This window comes from Octopus sinensis, linkage group LG9, assembly GCF_006345805.1.
Source record: "Octopus sinensis linkage group LG9, ASM634580v1, whole genome shotgun sequence".
In the NCBI taxonomy this organism is placed as follows: Eukaryota; Metazoa; Mollusca; class Cephalopoda; order Octopoda; family Octopodidae; genus Octopus; species Octopus sinensis.
In genome coordinates this window covers 30,090,802-30,107,786 of record NC_043005.1, presented here as the reverse complement: position 1 = coordinate 30,107,786, position 16,985 = coordinate 30,090,802, and the positions used below count along the sequence as shown (strand labels likewise).

At 37.2% G+C, this 16,985-nt stretch overlaps 1 protein-coding gene across 1 annotated transcript in view; it reads left to right on the top strand.

Annotated features, from left to right (window-relative positions):
- Window positions 1-16,985, top strand: part of LOC115215711 (cytoplasmic phosphatidylinositol transfer protein 1) — a 71,235-nt gene that overhangs the window by 40,134 nt on the left and 14,116 nt on the right. Inside the window, exons 3-8 of the mRNA XM_029785003.2 lie at window positions 2,177-2,265; window positions 3,667-3,674; window positions 8,193-8,264; window positions 9,057-9,155; window positions 10,296-10,355; window positions 12,212-12,307. Coding sequence (XP_029640863.1) covers window positions 2,177-2,265; window positions 3,667-3,674; window positions 8,193-8,264; window positions 9,057-9,155; window positions 10,296-10,355; window positions 12,212-12,307 — 424 coding nt within the window. The remainder of the gene's footprint in view (window positions 1-2,176; window positions 2,266-3,666; window positions 3,675-8,192; window positions 8,265-9,056; window positions 9,156-10,295; window positions 10,356-12,211; window positions 12,308-16,985) is intronic.

The following is a 16,985-nucleotide window of genomic DNA, read 5'->3' as shown; positions in this document are numbered from 1 at the left end:
CTCTAAGTCCCACTGATCTCTCTAATCCTTTATATTTCACAAGCTTTGTTAATCCCGTTAATATCAAGTTAATCCATTAAATATCACTCAATGCTGTTTTCATGTAGCTTTATTAATTGGAGGATGTGGGAAGTACCCATGTCTTTTGTATGACCTGTCCTAGATATCACCATGACCTCTATGAGCAAGTGTCTTCTGTTATAGCCTCAGTCGACCAAAGCCTTGGAGTGGATTTGGTTGATAGAAACTGAAAGATGCCCATCGTATATATATATATATATATATATATATATATATATATGTGTGTGTTTGTCCCCCCCCCCATTGCTTGACAACCAATGTTGGTGTGCTTACGTCCCCTATAACTTAGCAGTTTGGCAAAAGAGACCGACAGAATAAGTCCTGAGATCGATTCGTTCAACTAAAGGTGGTGCTCTAGTATGGCCACAGTCAAATGACTGATACAAGTAAAAGAATAATTCCTATGAATATTTAATTATAAAAATATGGGATTTTTTGAAACCTCAAATGACTTTGAAGGTCTACCTAAGTAAAATAGGAAGAAAATGGTTGAGAATTATGGAGTTAAAGGGACAGGCAAAATAGTGTTATCGTATTTACATGGAGTATTAAGCACTTCATTAGAATATGTATACAGTGAGGACTAAATATTAGTCATTATATTATTTACATGTTTTTAACAACACTGCATATTTCAGTATTATTCTGATCTCATCCAAAATTGTGATGTAAGACCTGTTATATAAATGTAAAAAATTGTATATGGTTGGTGAACGAAAATAGCATTGCTTAATGATGCTGATGGAATAATTAAAGTGAAGGTGGCGAGCTGGTAGAAACGTTAGCACGCCGGGCGAAATGCTTAGCGGTATTTTGTCTGTCTTTACATTCTGAGTTCAAATTAAACCAAGGTTGACTTTGCCTTTCATCCTTTCAGGGTCAATAAATTAAGTACCAGTTGCATACTGAGGTTAATCTAATTGACTGCCCCCCCTCCACCAAAATTTCGTGCCTTGTGCCTAGAGTAGAAAAGGAGTTATTAAATTAATTTTAACATAATTAGAGAATCTCATAATTATTTCTCATTTGAAGAAATAATGAAATTTTGTTTGAACTTAGTTATTTTGTCATCCTCCTCATCATCATCATTTTAACATCCACTTTTCCATTCTTACATGGGTCAGACAAATGAAGCAGATTTTCTTTGGTCAGATGCCTTTCTTTTAAACAACTCTTACCTGTTTCCAAGCAAAGTAACATTTCCCTGTGGCCTGGCATGTTTTTGCAGGATACTGGAAATGAATGACAATGACACAAATGTACACACACTTGTATACAAAATGAAGAAGCTCCATCGTGTGTATGCATATATATACATATATATATATATATATATATATATATATATATATATATTATTTTATTTTATGTAGAAAATACAAACTGGGACAAGAACGTAAAACATTTAGAAGACGATACGAAAAACGGACGAGACATTCGAAACCTTCAATCTTCAGTCAAGAACCGGATCATCGTAGCAATTTCGGCTGATTAATCAAGATTAATCGAATGTCCCGTCCGTTTTTCCTATCGTCTTCTAAATGTTTTACGTTCTTGTCCCAGATTGTATTTTTCTACATAAAATAATATATATAGCGGCGTCTGTACCCTCTTTGGCCTTATATATATATATATATATATATATATATATATATACATATTATCATACACACACACACACCACAATGGGGCTTCTTTCAGTTTCCATCTACCAAATCCACAAGGCTTTGTTTGGTTGGTCTGGGGTTACTGGAAGGATCCAAGCCGTGGGACTGAACTCCAAACCATGTAGCTTGGGAAGCAAACTTCTGAACCACATAGCTACCTCTGTGTCCGAAGCCACTCCTATGTCCCACACCACCCCCTGTGTCCCATACCATTCATGTCCCAAGCCACCCCTGTGTCCCAAGCTGCCCCTGTATCCCAAACCATCCCTGTGTCCCACACCACCCCTGTGTCCCACACCACCCCTGTGTCTCACACCACCCCTGTGTCCCACACCACCCTTGTATCCCAAGCCACCCCCTGTGTCCTATGCCACTCTTGTGTATTTAAATATGATTATATCAATTTGTTTTTCTTCTTTTATTTCCAGTCGACTTCCAGGCTGGGTACAGAGTCTTATTCCACGAATCTTCTATGTCACTGAACGAGCCTGGAATTTCTTTCCTCATACTATAACAGGTATTGTGTTATATTTCTACCCCTTACATAAGTTTATACTGGACTCTTATTAAAACCTAGGTTTAATGTCATCCTACAATGGTGACAAGGGTTAGTTTTGAATTTTGAGGGATTACAGACTTAGTTCTGTGCGAATGTCACTTAGTTCCAGTTGAGTTTTGCTTTTCTTGGCCACAGCCAAACACAAATCACTTGATATTTAACATCTCTGTTATGCAATGCAATAAATGTTAAATATCGACTAATAAAAATTTTAGAAATGAGTAAAGGCTTTGCACAGGGCCACTCACTCTCTGAACAATGTATGCATTTGTTCCAAAAGAAGAACTGGTTCACATTATTGATGCAAATTAAGTCCCTAGTGTTACATCAGTTTTGCTTCTCTCAGAGAAATGCTGAAACTAAAAACTAAGGGTCTTTCATGTCTAGTTGCTGGATGACTGTTGATTTGGCTGAGTTCACCTGAATTATGACAGGTTTTTGCTTTCCATCTTGCAGAGTGTTCAATGAAACTACCTTCCTAACAAAGAAGGCTTCATAGGATTGCCAGATTAGTTGCCAACGGCCAATCTTTGGTAACCGGTTGTACTGAGGGACCAAGAGGAACCCGACATAGTATATATTATTGTCGTCTAATATGTGTGTGTGTGCATAATATATAATCATTTTAACGTCCACTTTTCCTTGCTGGCATGGGTCAGATGGAATTTGTTGAAGCAGATTTTCTACAGCCAGATGCTCTTCCTATTTCCAGGAAAGGTATCTGGCTGCATATATATCACCCATATATCTATGTGTGTGTATGTAATATATGTGTGAATGTATGTCTATCATAGGTGTAAATGATATATATATATATATATATATATATATATATATATATATATATATATATAAATGTTTAAGGGTAATATGTTTTATATATATATTGACATATATGATGCATGTGTATACATATATGAACATAAGCCATTTTTATGTGTGTGTATGTATATATATAAAAACTTTCATCATTACGCTAAGTTATATAATATCTAGTAGATAAACAGGAACCAGGTGATAAATATAAGAAGCAAGAGAACTAAATAAACGAAAAGTGTTCTGTGGAATTGTAACAGTGCAGAGTGAACCTCCTGCCATGAGTAAAACTGTGACAGAGTTGTATTGTATTTTTATGTTAGAAGTCTGTCTCAATTGTTCAGTACCTGAGAACTCAAAGACAAATAAATCCTCTGCACACTTTGGCATCTTTTAATATTGCACATCTTTTAAATGTAAAAGTTTATCTGATTAAATGCTTACTTTTAATTTTATCTCAGTAAATTTATCATGTGTTGACTCTTTTTCTTTTACTTGTTTTCTGACCACCACATTGATCTTTCCAACTGGCTGGACATAAAGAATATACAGTAAGTGATATGTTTGTTTTTATGATTAACACAATACTTTGCAATATTTCTAGTAATAAGATTGTCAGTTCTCACTAATATCAGTTGGATATGTTTGTAAATTTAGAAATTTTCATTAAGTGGTTGATGGCTGTATATTTTATATTTAAAACTGAACCCTTTTGATATCCATTCATCTGAGATTGCCTTCGGCCCTGGTAGGGTTTTGTTCCCACTGAGTGGACACAGTTGGCATGTGTCCATTACTGTATCCATAGGTTGACCAATGCCTTGTAAGTTGATGGAAACTGGAAGACGCCGATTGTGTGCACTTGCTTCCCTACTTTATGGTTTTGGGTTCAACGTCACTGCATGGCACCTTGAGCAAATGTTGTTTGCTATAGCCCCAAACTGACCACGGGTTTCTGAATGGATTTTGTAGATGGAAACTGAAAGAAGCCTCAGTGTGTGTGTGTGAAAAAATACATGTATACACACACATGCGCACACACATACACACGTATACACACATGTATACATGCACACACATACACATGTATACACACACATACTTGTGAATGGACAGATGAAGGAAAGTGGTACTCAGCACATTTGGTAGGAGTTACATATATCTTCTCAGTAAATGACTGAGGTACAAGTACATTTTCTTCAAAACTTAACCCTTTTGATGTCAACTTACCTGAGGTTGCTCTTAGTCCTTTACGTGATATGGAGCTGAGCCAAACTGTTGTTAAAATGTAGTGTGTTTGTGTGTATGCATGTGTGAGTGAGCCTCTTTGTTGTAAAGGAGTGTTATTCATGTCCAATATTCTGCAAGAACATGTCTGGCCATGAGGAAATGTTACCTTGCTTGAAAACAACTGCAGGTTTGTGACAAGGGGTACCCAATCATAGAAAATCTTCCTCAAACAAGCATGGAAAAGTGGATGTTAAAACAATGATGGTGTGTGTGTGTATTCCCTTTGTCTTGACAGGTGCAAGCTGATTGTGAATAAAAGTCACTGTTTATATAATATTCTGCATAAGCATGTCCATGCTGTATGTTGTTTAATCAACCAGGGCAAAATATCCCCTTGTTTGGGAATTGGTGAAGATTTGTGACAGGAAGAGCATCCATCTGACTTCAGAGAAATCTACCTCAATAAATAAGGATGTTGAAACAACATTAATAAGGTTACAGTTACTTTCTGTTGCCCCAGGTCAGCTTTGTTTGAGTAAACATATGACCAGAAGTGTTCCAATTATGACAGACATGTGTTCTTTGCATATTTAAGTCTATATTGTTCATTATGTATATCTAGGACTTAGGATGGTCATAACTGGAATGTCTTGGTGAAACTGCAATGGCAACTTTTCCTCTAAAACCAAATTCCTCCAGAACTTTCCATTTCTGCTAATGTTTCACCTACTACAATCATCATTATCATCATCATTGTTTTAACATCACTTTTCTATGCTCGCATGGGTTGGATAGAATTTGTTGAGGCAGATTTTCTACAGTCGGATGCTTGTCCTGTTGCCAACCCTCATCTGTTTTCAAGCAAGGTAACCATTTCCATCACCAAACATGTTTCATAGAAATGAAGAACACTGCTTGCATGATGCTGACACTCCCAACTACCACATAATGCCAAGACAAGGACACACACACACACATCTTAGAAGTTATGTAGCAACCTCGGTGATGCCCGTGGAATGAAAAAAATAGCACCTTTTTACACTCAGTGAAGTGGTTGGTGTTAGGAAGAGCATCTGGCTGTACAAATTATGCCAAAACTAACAGTGGAACTTGACCCACTGGATCCTGTGTTCCTTGCATATCTGATTCTATATTGGTATGGGTTGCATTGGATCCTGTGCAACCAATGCCAGCATGGAAAATGGACATTAAATGTTGATGATATATATGTAACTAGGGCAGTGAGCTGGCAGAAACATTAGCAGACCGGGCAACATGCTTAGCGATATTTTGTCTGTCTGTATGTTCTGAGTTCAAATTCTGCTGAGATCAACTTTGCCTTTCATCTTTTTGGGATTGATAAATTAAGTACCAGTTGCATACTGTTGTCAATTTAATCGACTGCCCCGCCCCCTGCTCCCAAATTTTGGGCCTTGTGCCTAGAGTAGAAAAGAATATATATATGTGACTGGCTTCTTTCATTTCTCACTCCATCAAATCCATTCACAAGGCTTTGGTCACTCAAAAGCTTTATAATAGATGCTTGCTCAAGGTGTCAGATGGTGGGACTGAACCCCAAATCATGTTGTTGAGAAGCAAACTTCTTGCCATACAGCCACATGTTAGTGATCCCATCCCCCCTCCCACTCTCTCTCTCTCACCTTCTCATTCATTGAGTGAATTCTATGCTTCTAAAAATATAAAATAAAGATGACTATCACCACTCTCTCTCTATCTCAGCATTATCTCTCTATGTAGATGATGATAGGTGCTTCTGAAACATGTGGGGACTTTATATTTTTACAGCAGTTCAGCCATGTGACTGACTGAGATCCTGGTCCCATGACTAGTCATGTGATCAACTGTAGTGGATGCTGTGAGGTGTTGCTGTCTTCCAAGTGATTAGTCTTGGTTAACTGAACTTTATCACAGGCGAATGGTGTGTGTTATTAACCTACATTTGTATAGCAGCAGGGATTTTATGTATTGTATTGTGCTGTGGTGTGTGCGTATGTGTGTGAGTGAGTCACGTGTATGTATATATGATGTATGTGTTGTGTGCACATGTATATGATGTGTATGTGTGTGTGTTGTATTTAATAGGATTAGTCACATAGTTTAACACATTTATTCTTAACATGTCAAGGTCAAATATATGGCTGATGAGTGAAGGACAGGTTGGTGAGTGAAGGGTAACTCATTGGGCAAAAAGCAGCTCAGTGAGTAAAGGGCAAAGAGAAGCCTGATGGGCAAAGCATAGCTTAATGTACAAAGGGCAGCGAGCTGGCAGAATCGTTAGCATGCCAGGTGAAATGCTTAGCAGTATTTCATCTGTCTTTATGTTCTGAGTTCAAACTCCGCTGAGGTCGACTTTACCTTTCATCCTTTCAAGGTCGATTAAATAAGTATCAGTTACGCACTGGGGTTGATGCAATCAACTTAAACCCTTTGTCTGTCCTTGTTTGTCCCCTCTATGTTTAGCTCCCTGTGAGCAATAAAGAAATAATGTAGAAAGGGCAGCTTTCTCTGTATGGGTAGCAGTAAGTAGAAGAGTTTTTTTGTTTATTTGAATCCTTTAAAAATTCAAAAGGACAAACTGTTCCATATTTTATGGTACCCCTTTCTACAATAAACTGGGGTTTCTCAAACTGCTAACTTACAAAATACACAAACTCCCTTGCGTGAAACACTAACTAGTAGTACTGACATCTTGGGTGAAGATCTCACTAGATGTCTCTTGAGTGCAACACCCACTGTAGCCACATTCACTATCTTGTAAGGAATGCTCACTGCATAAGTATAACCATTTGCACAAATACTCTTATACACTCACATCCTGTCCATCTTTCATCTCTAATATTAAAAAATCACACTCAAGCTGTGTCTACTCTCTCTCTCTCTATCATTGATTAAAACTACAATGATCTCTGCTTCTCTGAACCTTAAAGATTGTACAAGGAAAGGAATGGTGATTTACATTAGTAATAAATAGTAAGGCAAATCTTATAAGTAGTTGAATTTGAAGTGAAATTCCAAGTGTGAAAGCAAGACTGGAATCAAAGAGCCTTAGAGTTAACATAATAAAGACTAAAGTTTTGCTGAGTAGGAAAAGAGACATGCATAGGTAGGAATAGAGTAGGTAAAAACTCCCTCTGCTGTACTCAATGCAAACTTTGGACACACAAAAGGTGCAGTGACATCATAAGCAGGCTAACAAAGAAAATAGACTTTGTGTGTGGTACATGCTCAGAAAAATAATAATAAGAGTGCATTGAGAATAGATTTTCTCAACTGTCCAGAAGAATCCTTACATGTATTATAGACAGTTTCTGTTGTTTAAGTGACCTAATTAGTAATGGTGGAAGATATTCTGAAGTATAGTAGCCAAAATGAAAATAACTTGGAACTAATTTCTTCATGCTCTCACCAAAGGAAATTTATTCTGAAGTTTTACAACAAATAATTTTGTACATGTTTTTGTAAAGTAATTATGAAGCCAGTGATGCATCTACTTTTACCTATTGGTTTATTGTATTTTCCCATCACCTTTAGCCTTTGCTTCTGTGCCTTTTTATCTCCATAATGTCACCTCGCCTTGACATCAGCATAATACCACTGTAATATGCCACACCACAACTATTTTCTGTATGTTTAATATTTTCTCTATTATTCTTGACCAACATTTATGTTCTTGAGAAGAAGGACATGAACATCACAACACTTATTTTCTTTTCTAACCCATGCCAGCATGGGAAGTGGACGTTAAATGATGATGATGATGATCTGACTGGCTGTATTTAAATGAATAAATAAAGATAATGATTATTTTCTGTTTATAGTGTTCATTCCTGCCTAAGTTCTCTGTCTATATTGAGACCCGCTATGAAAATAATCCTGGGACATCAGAGAATGTAAGTATTCACTTATCTAATTTTTTCATTAGCAATCAGATGTTGATTTGTTTGTCACAGTCAAATGAATCAACATGTGACTGCTGAAGCTCAGTGCTAAATGGTCTAAAAACCTTTGGTGGGAAAGTCTACAGGAATTCAACCAGTTTTATGAGAAACAGCACAAATATATTCAATTCTTGAATTTGGGACTTGAAGGTCTAGAAATATTAGGTATGGATTTAGGAATTCTGCTGATTCAAACCAACTGAAAAACTGATAAGAAAATCTGAAAAATCTAAGATAAAAATGATATAATTTGAGCATAGTCATGTAGTTAATGAATAATAGGCGCAGGAGTGGCTGTGTGGTAAGTAGCTTGCTAACTAACCACATGGTTCTGGGTTCAGTCCCACTGCGTGGCATCTTGGGCAAGTGTCTTCTGCTATAGCCCCGGGCCGACCAATGCCTTGTGAGTGGATTTGGTAGACAGAAACTGAAAGAAGCCTGTCGTATATATGTATATATATATGCGTGTGTGTGTTTGTGTGTCTGTGTTTGTCCCCCTAGCATTGCTTGACAACCGATGCTGGTGTGTTTACGTCCCTGTCACTTATCGGTTCGGCAAAAAGAGACTGATAGAATAAGTACTAGGCTTCCAAAGAATAAGTCCCGGGGTTGATTTGCTTGACTAAAGGTGGTGCTCCAGCATGGCCGCAGTCAAATGACTGAAACAAGTAAAAGAGTAACAGAGTATAGTACTGTGTAATTAGTATTGGTGAAAAACACAGAACATTTTAATCTTATTTTCAGTGTATTGACCTTGATGCTGATGAACTGGAACAACGAGAGGTGGACGTCGTCGATATTGTTATGGAAGAAATTGCAGAACATCACTATAAACCAGAAGAGGTCAGTTTGAATATTTGATTTCTTATCATCATCATTACTACTGTTTTAACATTTACTTTTCCATGCTTGCATCAGTCAGACAGACATTGTTGAGACATATTTTCTAGTTGGATGTTCTTCCTGTCACCAATCCTGCTGTCAAATCGGGTAAAATATTTCTCCTTGGTCAGACATGTTTTTCATAGAAGACTACAAACAAATGACACCACTTGTCTGATGGCAATGTTTGTTTACAACTATCATGCGATGTCAAGACAAGACCCACACAAGTCTACATATATATATATATATAGGCTTCTTTCAGTTTCCATGTATGAAATCTGTTCACAAGATTTTCACTGGTCTGGTACTGTAGTAGAAAATGTCTGCCCAAAGTGCCACACAATACCATGTAGTTAGGAGGCAAACTGCTTAACTATACAAAATAATTTCAACCAAAATGGAATCAGTTGTTAGCTTTCAACATGTGATCAGTCCAGAATAGTAATTTAAGATCAGGTTGTAAGTATTGGAGTAAGGTGAGTTTGTGACTTAGACACTTATCCTGGTTGTGGCAATTTCACTTCAATTATGTATCATAGCTGTGCCTGGTCTGACAATTAGGAAATAGATCACCTTACCATCTTGTTGCATTAAGACATACTAACTACACATAAAAGTAAGCAACAAGTGTATATATACCTATATATATTTATATAAAGCAATAAATTAGAGAGATTCAATTGACAATCCAATAATTTATATTATAATATAACATAATACTATGAATATAATATAAATAAATGTGCCCTTTTAAAGCCTAGCCAGGCTCATGAGCCCGATTTCCTGGTTTCAATGGCATATGTCCCCAGCTGGATGGGACACCAGTCCATCGCAGCCTTGCTCATACACGCTACATGTCTATACACACCACACACACACACATGCATATGCACACACACACACACACACACACACACCCACACACACTATATTTTGTTTTGTTGCATTTTTATATCTCATCCTCTTCATTGTTGTCATCTCTGTAGTCATTGCATTCTACCGCATCATATTCCTTCACTTAGTAAATTTGATAAAACCCTAACTTTCATCCAACAGAAACCATAACAATGTTGTTTATTTTTATCCCTTTTCATTTAGGATCTGAAAATTTTCAAATCTGAGAAAACCGGTCGTGGGCCATACACCAGTGGCTGGATGGTTTGTACAGTTAATTCAACATTTTCAATAGTTCATGAATAGCTCCATGCATGTTATGTAGATATAAAATTCTGTATGTATAAAGACATACATGCAGATATATATGATGATGATGATGATGGTTGTCCACCCATGACTTAGGAAGATCATCATTGACCATTGCCTGTGCATGAGATTATTGCATCAACAGTTGGCTTCACCTGGGTTCATGTCTGTCACACCTTTTAACTTGACCAGGCATCAGATCATTGCCTCACTGGCTATTGCACAACTCAGAGTTTTAGGTCCAATAAGGCTTGTATAACACCTTACGGACCCTTTCTGCCCTACTGACCTGATCCAAAGGAAAGCCAGGACAAGATAGCCGCTACAAATATGGGTTGCAGACTCGGGTGTGTGGGAGCAGCATGATCTCAGGAGCAAGCAAAAGATCCCCAAAATATTCAGTGCCATTCCATGCGTGTCTGGTTTTATATCAGAGACATACTTTAACAAAAGCTAAGAGGTACTTTACTTCCAGCATGGTAGACACCAACCAGAATTTCTGAGGGTCCGTGCTATTGCTAGATAATCGTCAAACCCTAACCCTACACTAGGTTCATCCATTCTTTTGATGACTTGCGGAGTGGCAGTTCATGCACACACACACACACACACACACACATTCAGTTATTAAAATCCTGATGATGTATGTATGCTGTGGTAAAACACACTCAGTACACAGTATACATAGGTTAATGAACAAATAGAAACAAAATAAAGTTGAGAGAACGCTTTCATCTTACTGAGGATGTGACAATTCCTCTAGAATCCAATGCCATGTTAAAATCTACCCAGGATATTCTCTAAAGTGACTGCTGATAGCAAAGGGGGTCTAATGATAGAAAATGTACCCAAAATGCAATATATATGAGATGTGGTCCATACCCATTTAGGGGTCCAAATAAGAACTCAGATCAGATTGTAACAACTCATCCAACCCATGCCAGCATGGAAAGCAGATGTAAAAGAACACACACACACAAACACACATATATGAGAGAGAGATAGATAGGTAAATATGTGTGTGTGGGGGCTTTCCCTGTCTTCATTTCTTTAATTGCTTTATCTACCAAGCAACTGTTGATTTGGATAGCTGGTCCCTCAGTTGGGTCCACATTAGGCAGACTCTCCTTCTCCTAAGAGTTCTTTCTTTGCAGAGTCATGAACTGCACGAGTCACAGAAGCAGTATCAGTTTAAAATAGTATTCTGTGTATCATACTCAATGCAGATATACTGTTGAAAACCTTGAAATTCTGGTGTGTCAAGATTGTATCTTGAAAAGGTATATATTGTTAAAAAACACAGGACTATATCAATAGCAGACGAACCATGTCTAGTAGTGGTGGTGGAATTGTTAAATATGTATTCCTGCTTCTTTGGCCATCATCAATTGCTAGCATCCAGTGGCAAACACATCCTAAACTAAGTTGAGCCTCTACTGATATGGAAAAACAGTAATTAACAAACAACTGGTGTCACAACAAGCTGGCAGGGTGTATAAAAATTCATTGATAGTATTAATTCAAAATAGCATATAACATTCTGTATACCTTACAAGCCTGTGCTATATATATATGTGTGTGTGTGTGAATGTGTATATGTGTGTGTGTATGCATGTGTATATATGTGTGTGTGTATGTATGCATGTGTATATGTGTGTGTGTATGCATATGTGTGTCTGTGTGTGTGTATATATATATTTGTATGTATGTATAGAGAGAGAGAGGGAGAGAGATACAAATAGACAGTCATAATATGAATGTCTACGTGTGTATATTAAATATCATTCTATTTTATATTTGTTTCAATTTAGAAAAGCTCTGATCCAATAATGTGTTCTTACAAAGTTGTGAAAGTGAAATTTGAAGTTTGGGGTCTGCAAACCAGAGTTGAACAATTTGGACAAAAGGTCAGTATTGCTATCCTATTGGTGGAAGTTTGTTTTCCAAACTCTTTCTTTTCTTACTTTTTTTTTAGACGTGTGCTTCTTTTGGAGCATTTGTATCTTTTATGTATCTTTTCTGGTATCGTTATGCCAGTAAACTCATGCATTGATTCAATTTTACTTCTGTTTTGTTTGTCATTTGGTTGTCATTAAAATGACTTTCACAAACCTGTTTGATTGTTTAACCAAATGAATATATCAAACAATCAGTTAGTTCATTGGCTAAATAATTAACCAATTGACAAATAATAATAAAAGATGTGAAATAAAACCTGTGTGTGTGTGTGTGTGTTTATTATTGGTATAATGACCCTCCTGAGACAACAAAATCTGTTTCAACTCATGAATTCACATCATAAAGCTTGCAAGCCAAATTTGGAAATGAAATATTACATTTGTACACACTTTGAATTCAGTCAAAAATGATATACTGGAGCATTTATTGTATAATGAAAAATATTGTACATTGTTAAGAATGACCATTATTTGACTGTTCAATGTTAGAAATGATTGTTGATGGATTGTTCATTGTTAATGTGACTGATGTTGACATATTCACTGTTACAAATGACCAATGATGGAGTGTTCACTGTGAAGAATGACCAGCTAAGGCAGAGCTTTACAACCTTCAAAGAATAGTTTTCCCAGTCGACTTGACACACACACGCATGCACACACTACACCAACTTGTAAGTCAGATGGTCGAGTGGTTAAGCTGTTGCCCTCTTGAGCTTGTTCAATTCCTGGATGGGTAGTTGTATCCTTGAGCAAGGTGTTTCATTTCATGTGTCTTTGGCTTACTTGGCTGAGAATGAGTCCCAGCATGGTGCTGCTGTAGCCCTTTCCTTTCCTTTCCTCTTGGTTGTTCCACTGGGTCAATGTTAGGATGGCTGGTTGGGTGGTCTATGTCTGCTCATGACTACATTGGCACTTGAAACAATTAGCAGAAGCAGAATTGTTACCAAATCCGTGAGTGATGCCTGTAGTTGTTTTCAGTGTCTTGTTGTTACATATGCACATCCCCCCACCACACACACACAGTGTGTTCAGGCTAATTTCAACAGTTTGCATAAAAGGAAAGAGAAAACACAATATCTCATCCAAAAGCATAAATATTTAAAAAAAATCAAAACCTATTAACTTGATTATGGCTGGGATATAACTTGAAGTAGTTGTGCTCAGCCTCCATCATGGCCTTAAGACAGCTTGAAACCTGTGTTTCACTGTGTCCTTGACCTTGGCCACCAGCTCAGCCTCAGTGTTGTAGGCAGAGCAGTTGATGTCTTTCTCAATGGCACCCCACACATAGTAATCCATGGGGTTACAGCTGGGGGAATTGGGAGGCCAGAAATGGGAGCTGGAGAAGTTGTAGAAATTCTCTGACAACCACTTCTGATTCTTTCTGGGGGTATGGGAAAGAACCAAATCCTGCTGTCACACATGGACATCCAGCTGCAACCCTCACCAGTCAGGGATTAACCACAGTCTCCAGCAGCTTCACATAGCCATCTGAATTGAGACTGTGTGTGTGTATATATACGTAGTTGTGGGGATAAATCCCAGTGTGTGGATGCAAGCAGATTATCAAATTTAGTCTGAAACCTATATATATATACTTTATTAAAAAGCAGCAAAAATATCACAAAAACTGTTACTCAGAGTTTCATGCTCCCATTTGTAGAACAGTTTTGTTTAGAATGGAACAAAAATAAGGTTTTGTTCCATTCTAAACAAAACTATCCAACAATCAGGAACGTGAAACTCTGAGTATCTGTTTTTGTGATATTTTTGCTGCTTTTTAATAAAGGTATATTACTATACCTCTGGTATTCAAGTACTATTTTTATCCACCTTGTTTCACATTTATGTGATTACTCTGGTATATATATATATATATACATATATATATATATATATCACTGCATCGATCAGACTGTCAGATGTTGCTATATGTCACTGGTCACAATGCACTTCCTTACATGTTTGTAACTTTCACATGATGCCACCCCACTGGCTTGGAGGGACAGGACAACATTCCCCCTGAATCGGATGACAGTCTGTTATAGGGATACCATTTGACTGTTGGATGGTTTGACCAAAGCTGCATAGACAAACAACTGCACACTGTCATTTGCTTGCAGTCCACAATGAAAGCATATCCAGACTGTTTGTGGTTTGATAGACTGGTGGGGTTTAGTGTCAGGAGGGGTGTCTAGCTGTTGTAAACCCTGCCCCAACGCAAGCTATACAAACTCACTATAGATATCAAATATATGTTGTGTGTATGTGTGCTATAACTATGGTGCATGTTGTGTGAGTGTATAGACACATCGCACATCTGCATATAATTAAGATAAATTACAGCTTTGTTGGATAAAATTTCATGTTGACATATTTAGTGATCATGTGTTGCCCATGACTCACAACTATAGAGTGTTGGAAAGAACAATCTAACTCAGCTAAACTTTTGTATTGAATCTCATTCAAGTTACAATTATAAAAGGTATGATGTGAGAGATGCCTAAAGATTTGGTTATTATTTTTAGCAGGTTGAGTGACCCATAGAAACTTTCTGTCCCTGTTATATAAGGTTTAAAGATGGATTAAGTTATAAGGAAACTTTTGCAGTAATTATCCTTGGTGATTAGTTTTTATCTCTTATGAGATTAACAAATTGATTGTAATAATAATAATGATAATATTCAAATCTGGTTTGATCTATTCTCAGTTGGTATTATAACATATTGAACAGGAAAGATCAATGATGACATTTAGAACCTTCCAAGTACATTATGTTTAGCTGCAACTTGGGTTTCTCTTTAGCTACTGTCATATGTGTGTGTGTGTGTGTGTGTACACTGTTGATCAGTCAATACTGCTTGCTTCTCTGCCAAACATATAATGTAAACAAGTCTGATGTTTTCAAATGGCACACTGTGTGTGTTTTGTTGTGTGTAGTTTCATTTTCTTTCTACCTGATCATCTGATCTTCTCTCTCTCTCTCTCTGTACATGCATGCATGTATTTGTGTGCATATGTATGTATGTGTGTGTGTGTATATATATATATATATACTGTTTTTGCATATATGTGTGTGTGTGTAGTTCAACTATGTCTGCATCATCATTGTAATTAAAACGTCAATAAGTTTGCCGTACTTCACATCCTCCTGAACACTGCTTCAATAACTAAAAGACAGGGTAGCTGGGTAGATTGCCAATATGTGGGATGGAAGACAGAATGCAGCTGGAAAGTTCTTTACAAATTCGATCGCTGTTCCTTTTGCTGTATAGTCTGGTTGAGACCAGTGGAATTTAGAAAGCATTTTAAAAATAACTATTCTTGTTTTCTGTGGAAATACCAAAGAAAAAAACATGGAAACCTCTCGTTGGTTGTCTGTTGAAACCTATTTTCTGTATATTAAACTACTCTGTTGATGCTTTTCATATTTCTAGACAGGACACTTACTTTTACCTGTTTTAATTTATATCAAACTGAAATAAGACATGTAATTCTACATGGCCTAGATAATCTGATTCTGAAATGACAGAACATTCAGTCTGGTTACAAATGCCTGTAATAGAGTAGGAAGTTGATATGGTTGGTCATTATCTCTGGCCAGTCCAGTCTTAGGAAGATGGGAGATACACATGACTTTATATGGAATCATCATCATGGATGTTAAATGATGATGATGATAATGGTTTTGTATAAAGTCATGTGTATCTCTCATCTGCCTAAAACTGGACTGGCCAGAGATGAAGACCAACCTTATCAACTGTTCAAGGATTTATTAACTATAACTTTTTGTTTTAGTGAAATGATGACTAAAGCAAAGCTGATGATTTACATTATAATCATTGAAACTGCATAGGTTGGATAGTTCTTCAAATTCAGACTTTTTATGAAACTATTTTGTATTTGCTATTCATCTAGCAGTGTTGTTGTCCTTCCTCATTGTCACTGGTGCATATCTAAGAATGTCATGAGGAGTGGTTAAGAATTTGGCTCTGATTAGAGAAGTTTTCAACTGAGAAGGTGAATATGTGGTGGCATCAAAAAGTTCCTGGACTAGTTGTGTAGCATGCCAACAGATGGCCGCACATGGCTGCAAGCATAGTGAGAGCTACCAGTGACCTTTATGAGGCAGTGTGTCGAGTGGCATTGCTGTGTTTTCTTAGCAACTGGTGAAATTTGTGTTTTTGTGATCATGTGTATGCTGCAGTCTGTGATTTTGTCATGGACAGGAACAAAGAATCAATGGGAAATTTTTTATTAAACTCGGGAAGTCTGCTACGGAGATATTGACCATGCTTTGGTAAACTTGTGGTGACCAGGCAATGGGTTGTGGGTAATATTTCAAGTAGCATGGGTGCTTGAAAAGAGGAAGAACATCCTTGGAAGATAATGAGCGATCTGGAAGATCTGCCATAAGTGCTATCCCTCTTCATTAGCAAGTTTCTCACCAAAAACACGGTATCACTGCCACACCCACCCTATTTGCCAGACTTAGCTCCTGCAGATTTCCATCTCTTTCCCCAGATGAAAATGCAGCTCAAAGGTTGCCCTTTTAACACCATTGTCAAAATCAAGAGTGAATTGCGGAAGGTCCTCGACCCACTTACAGAAAACAACTTCCAGG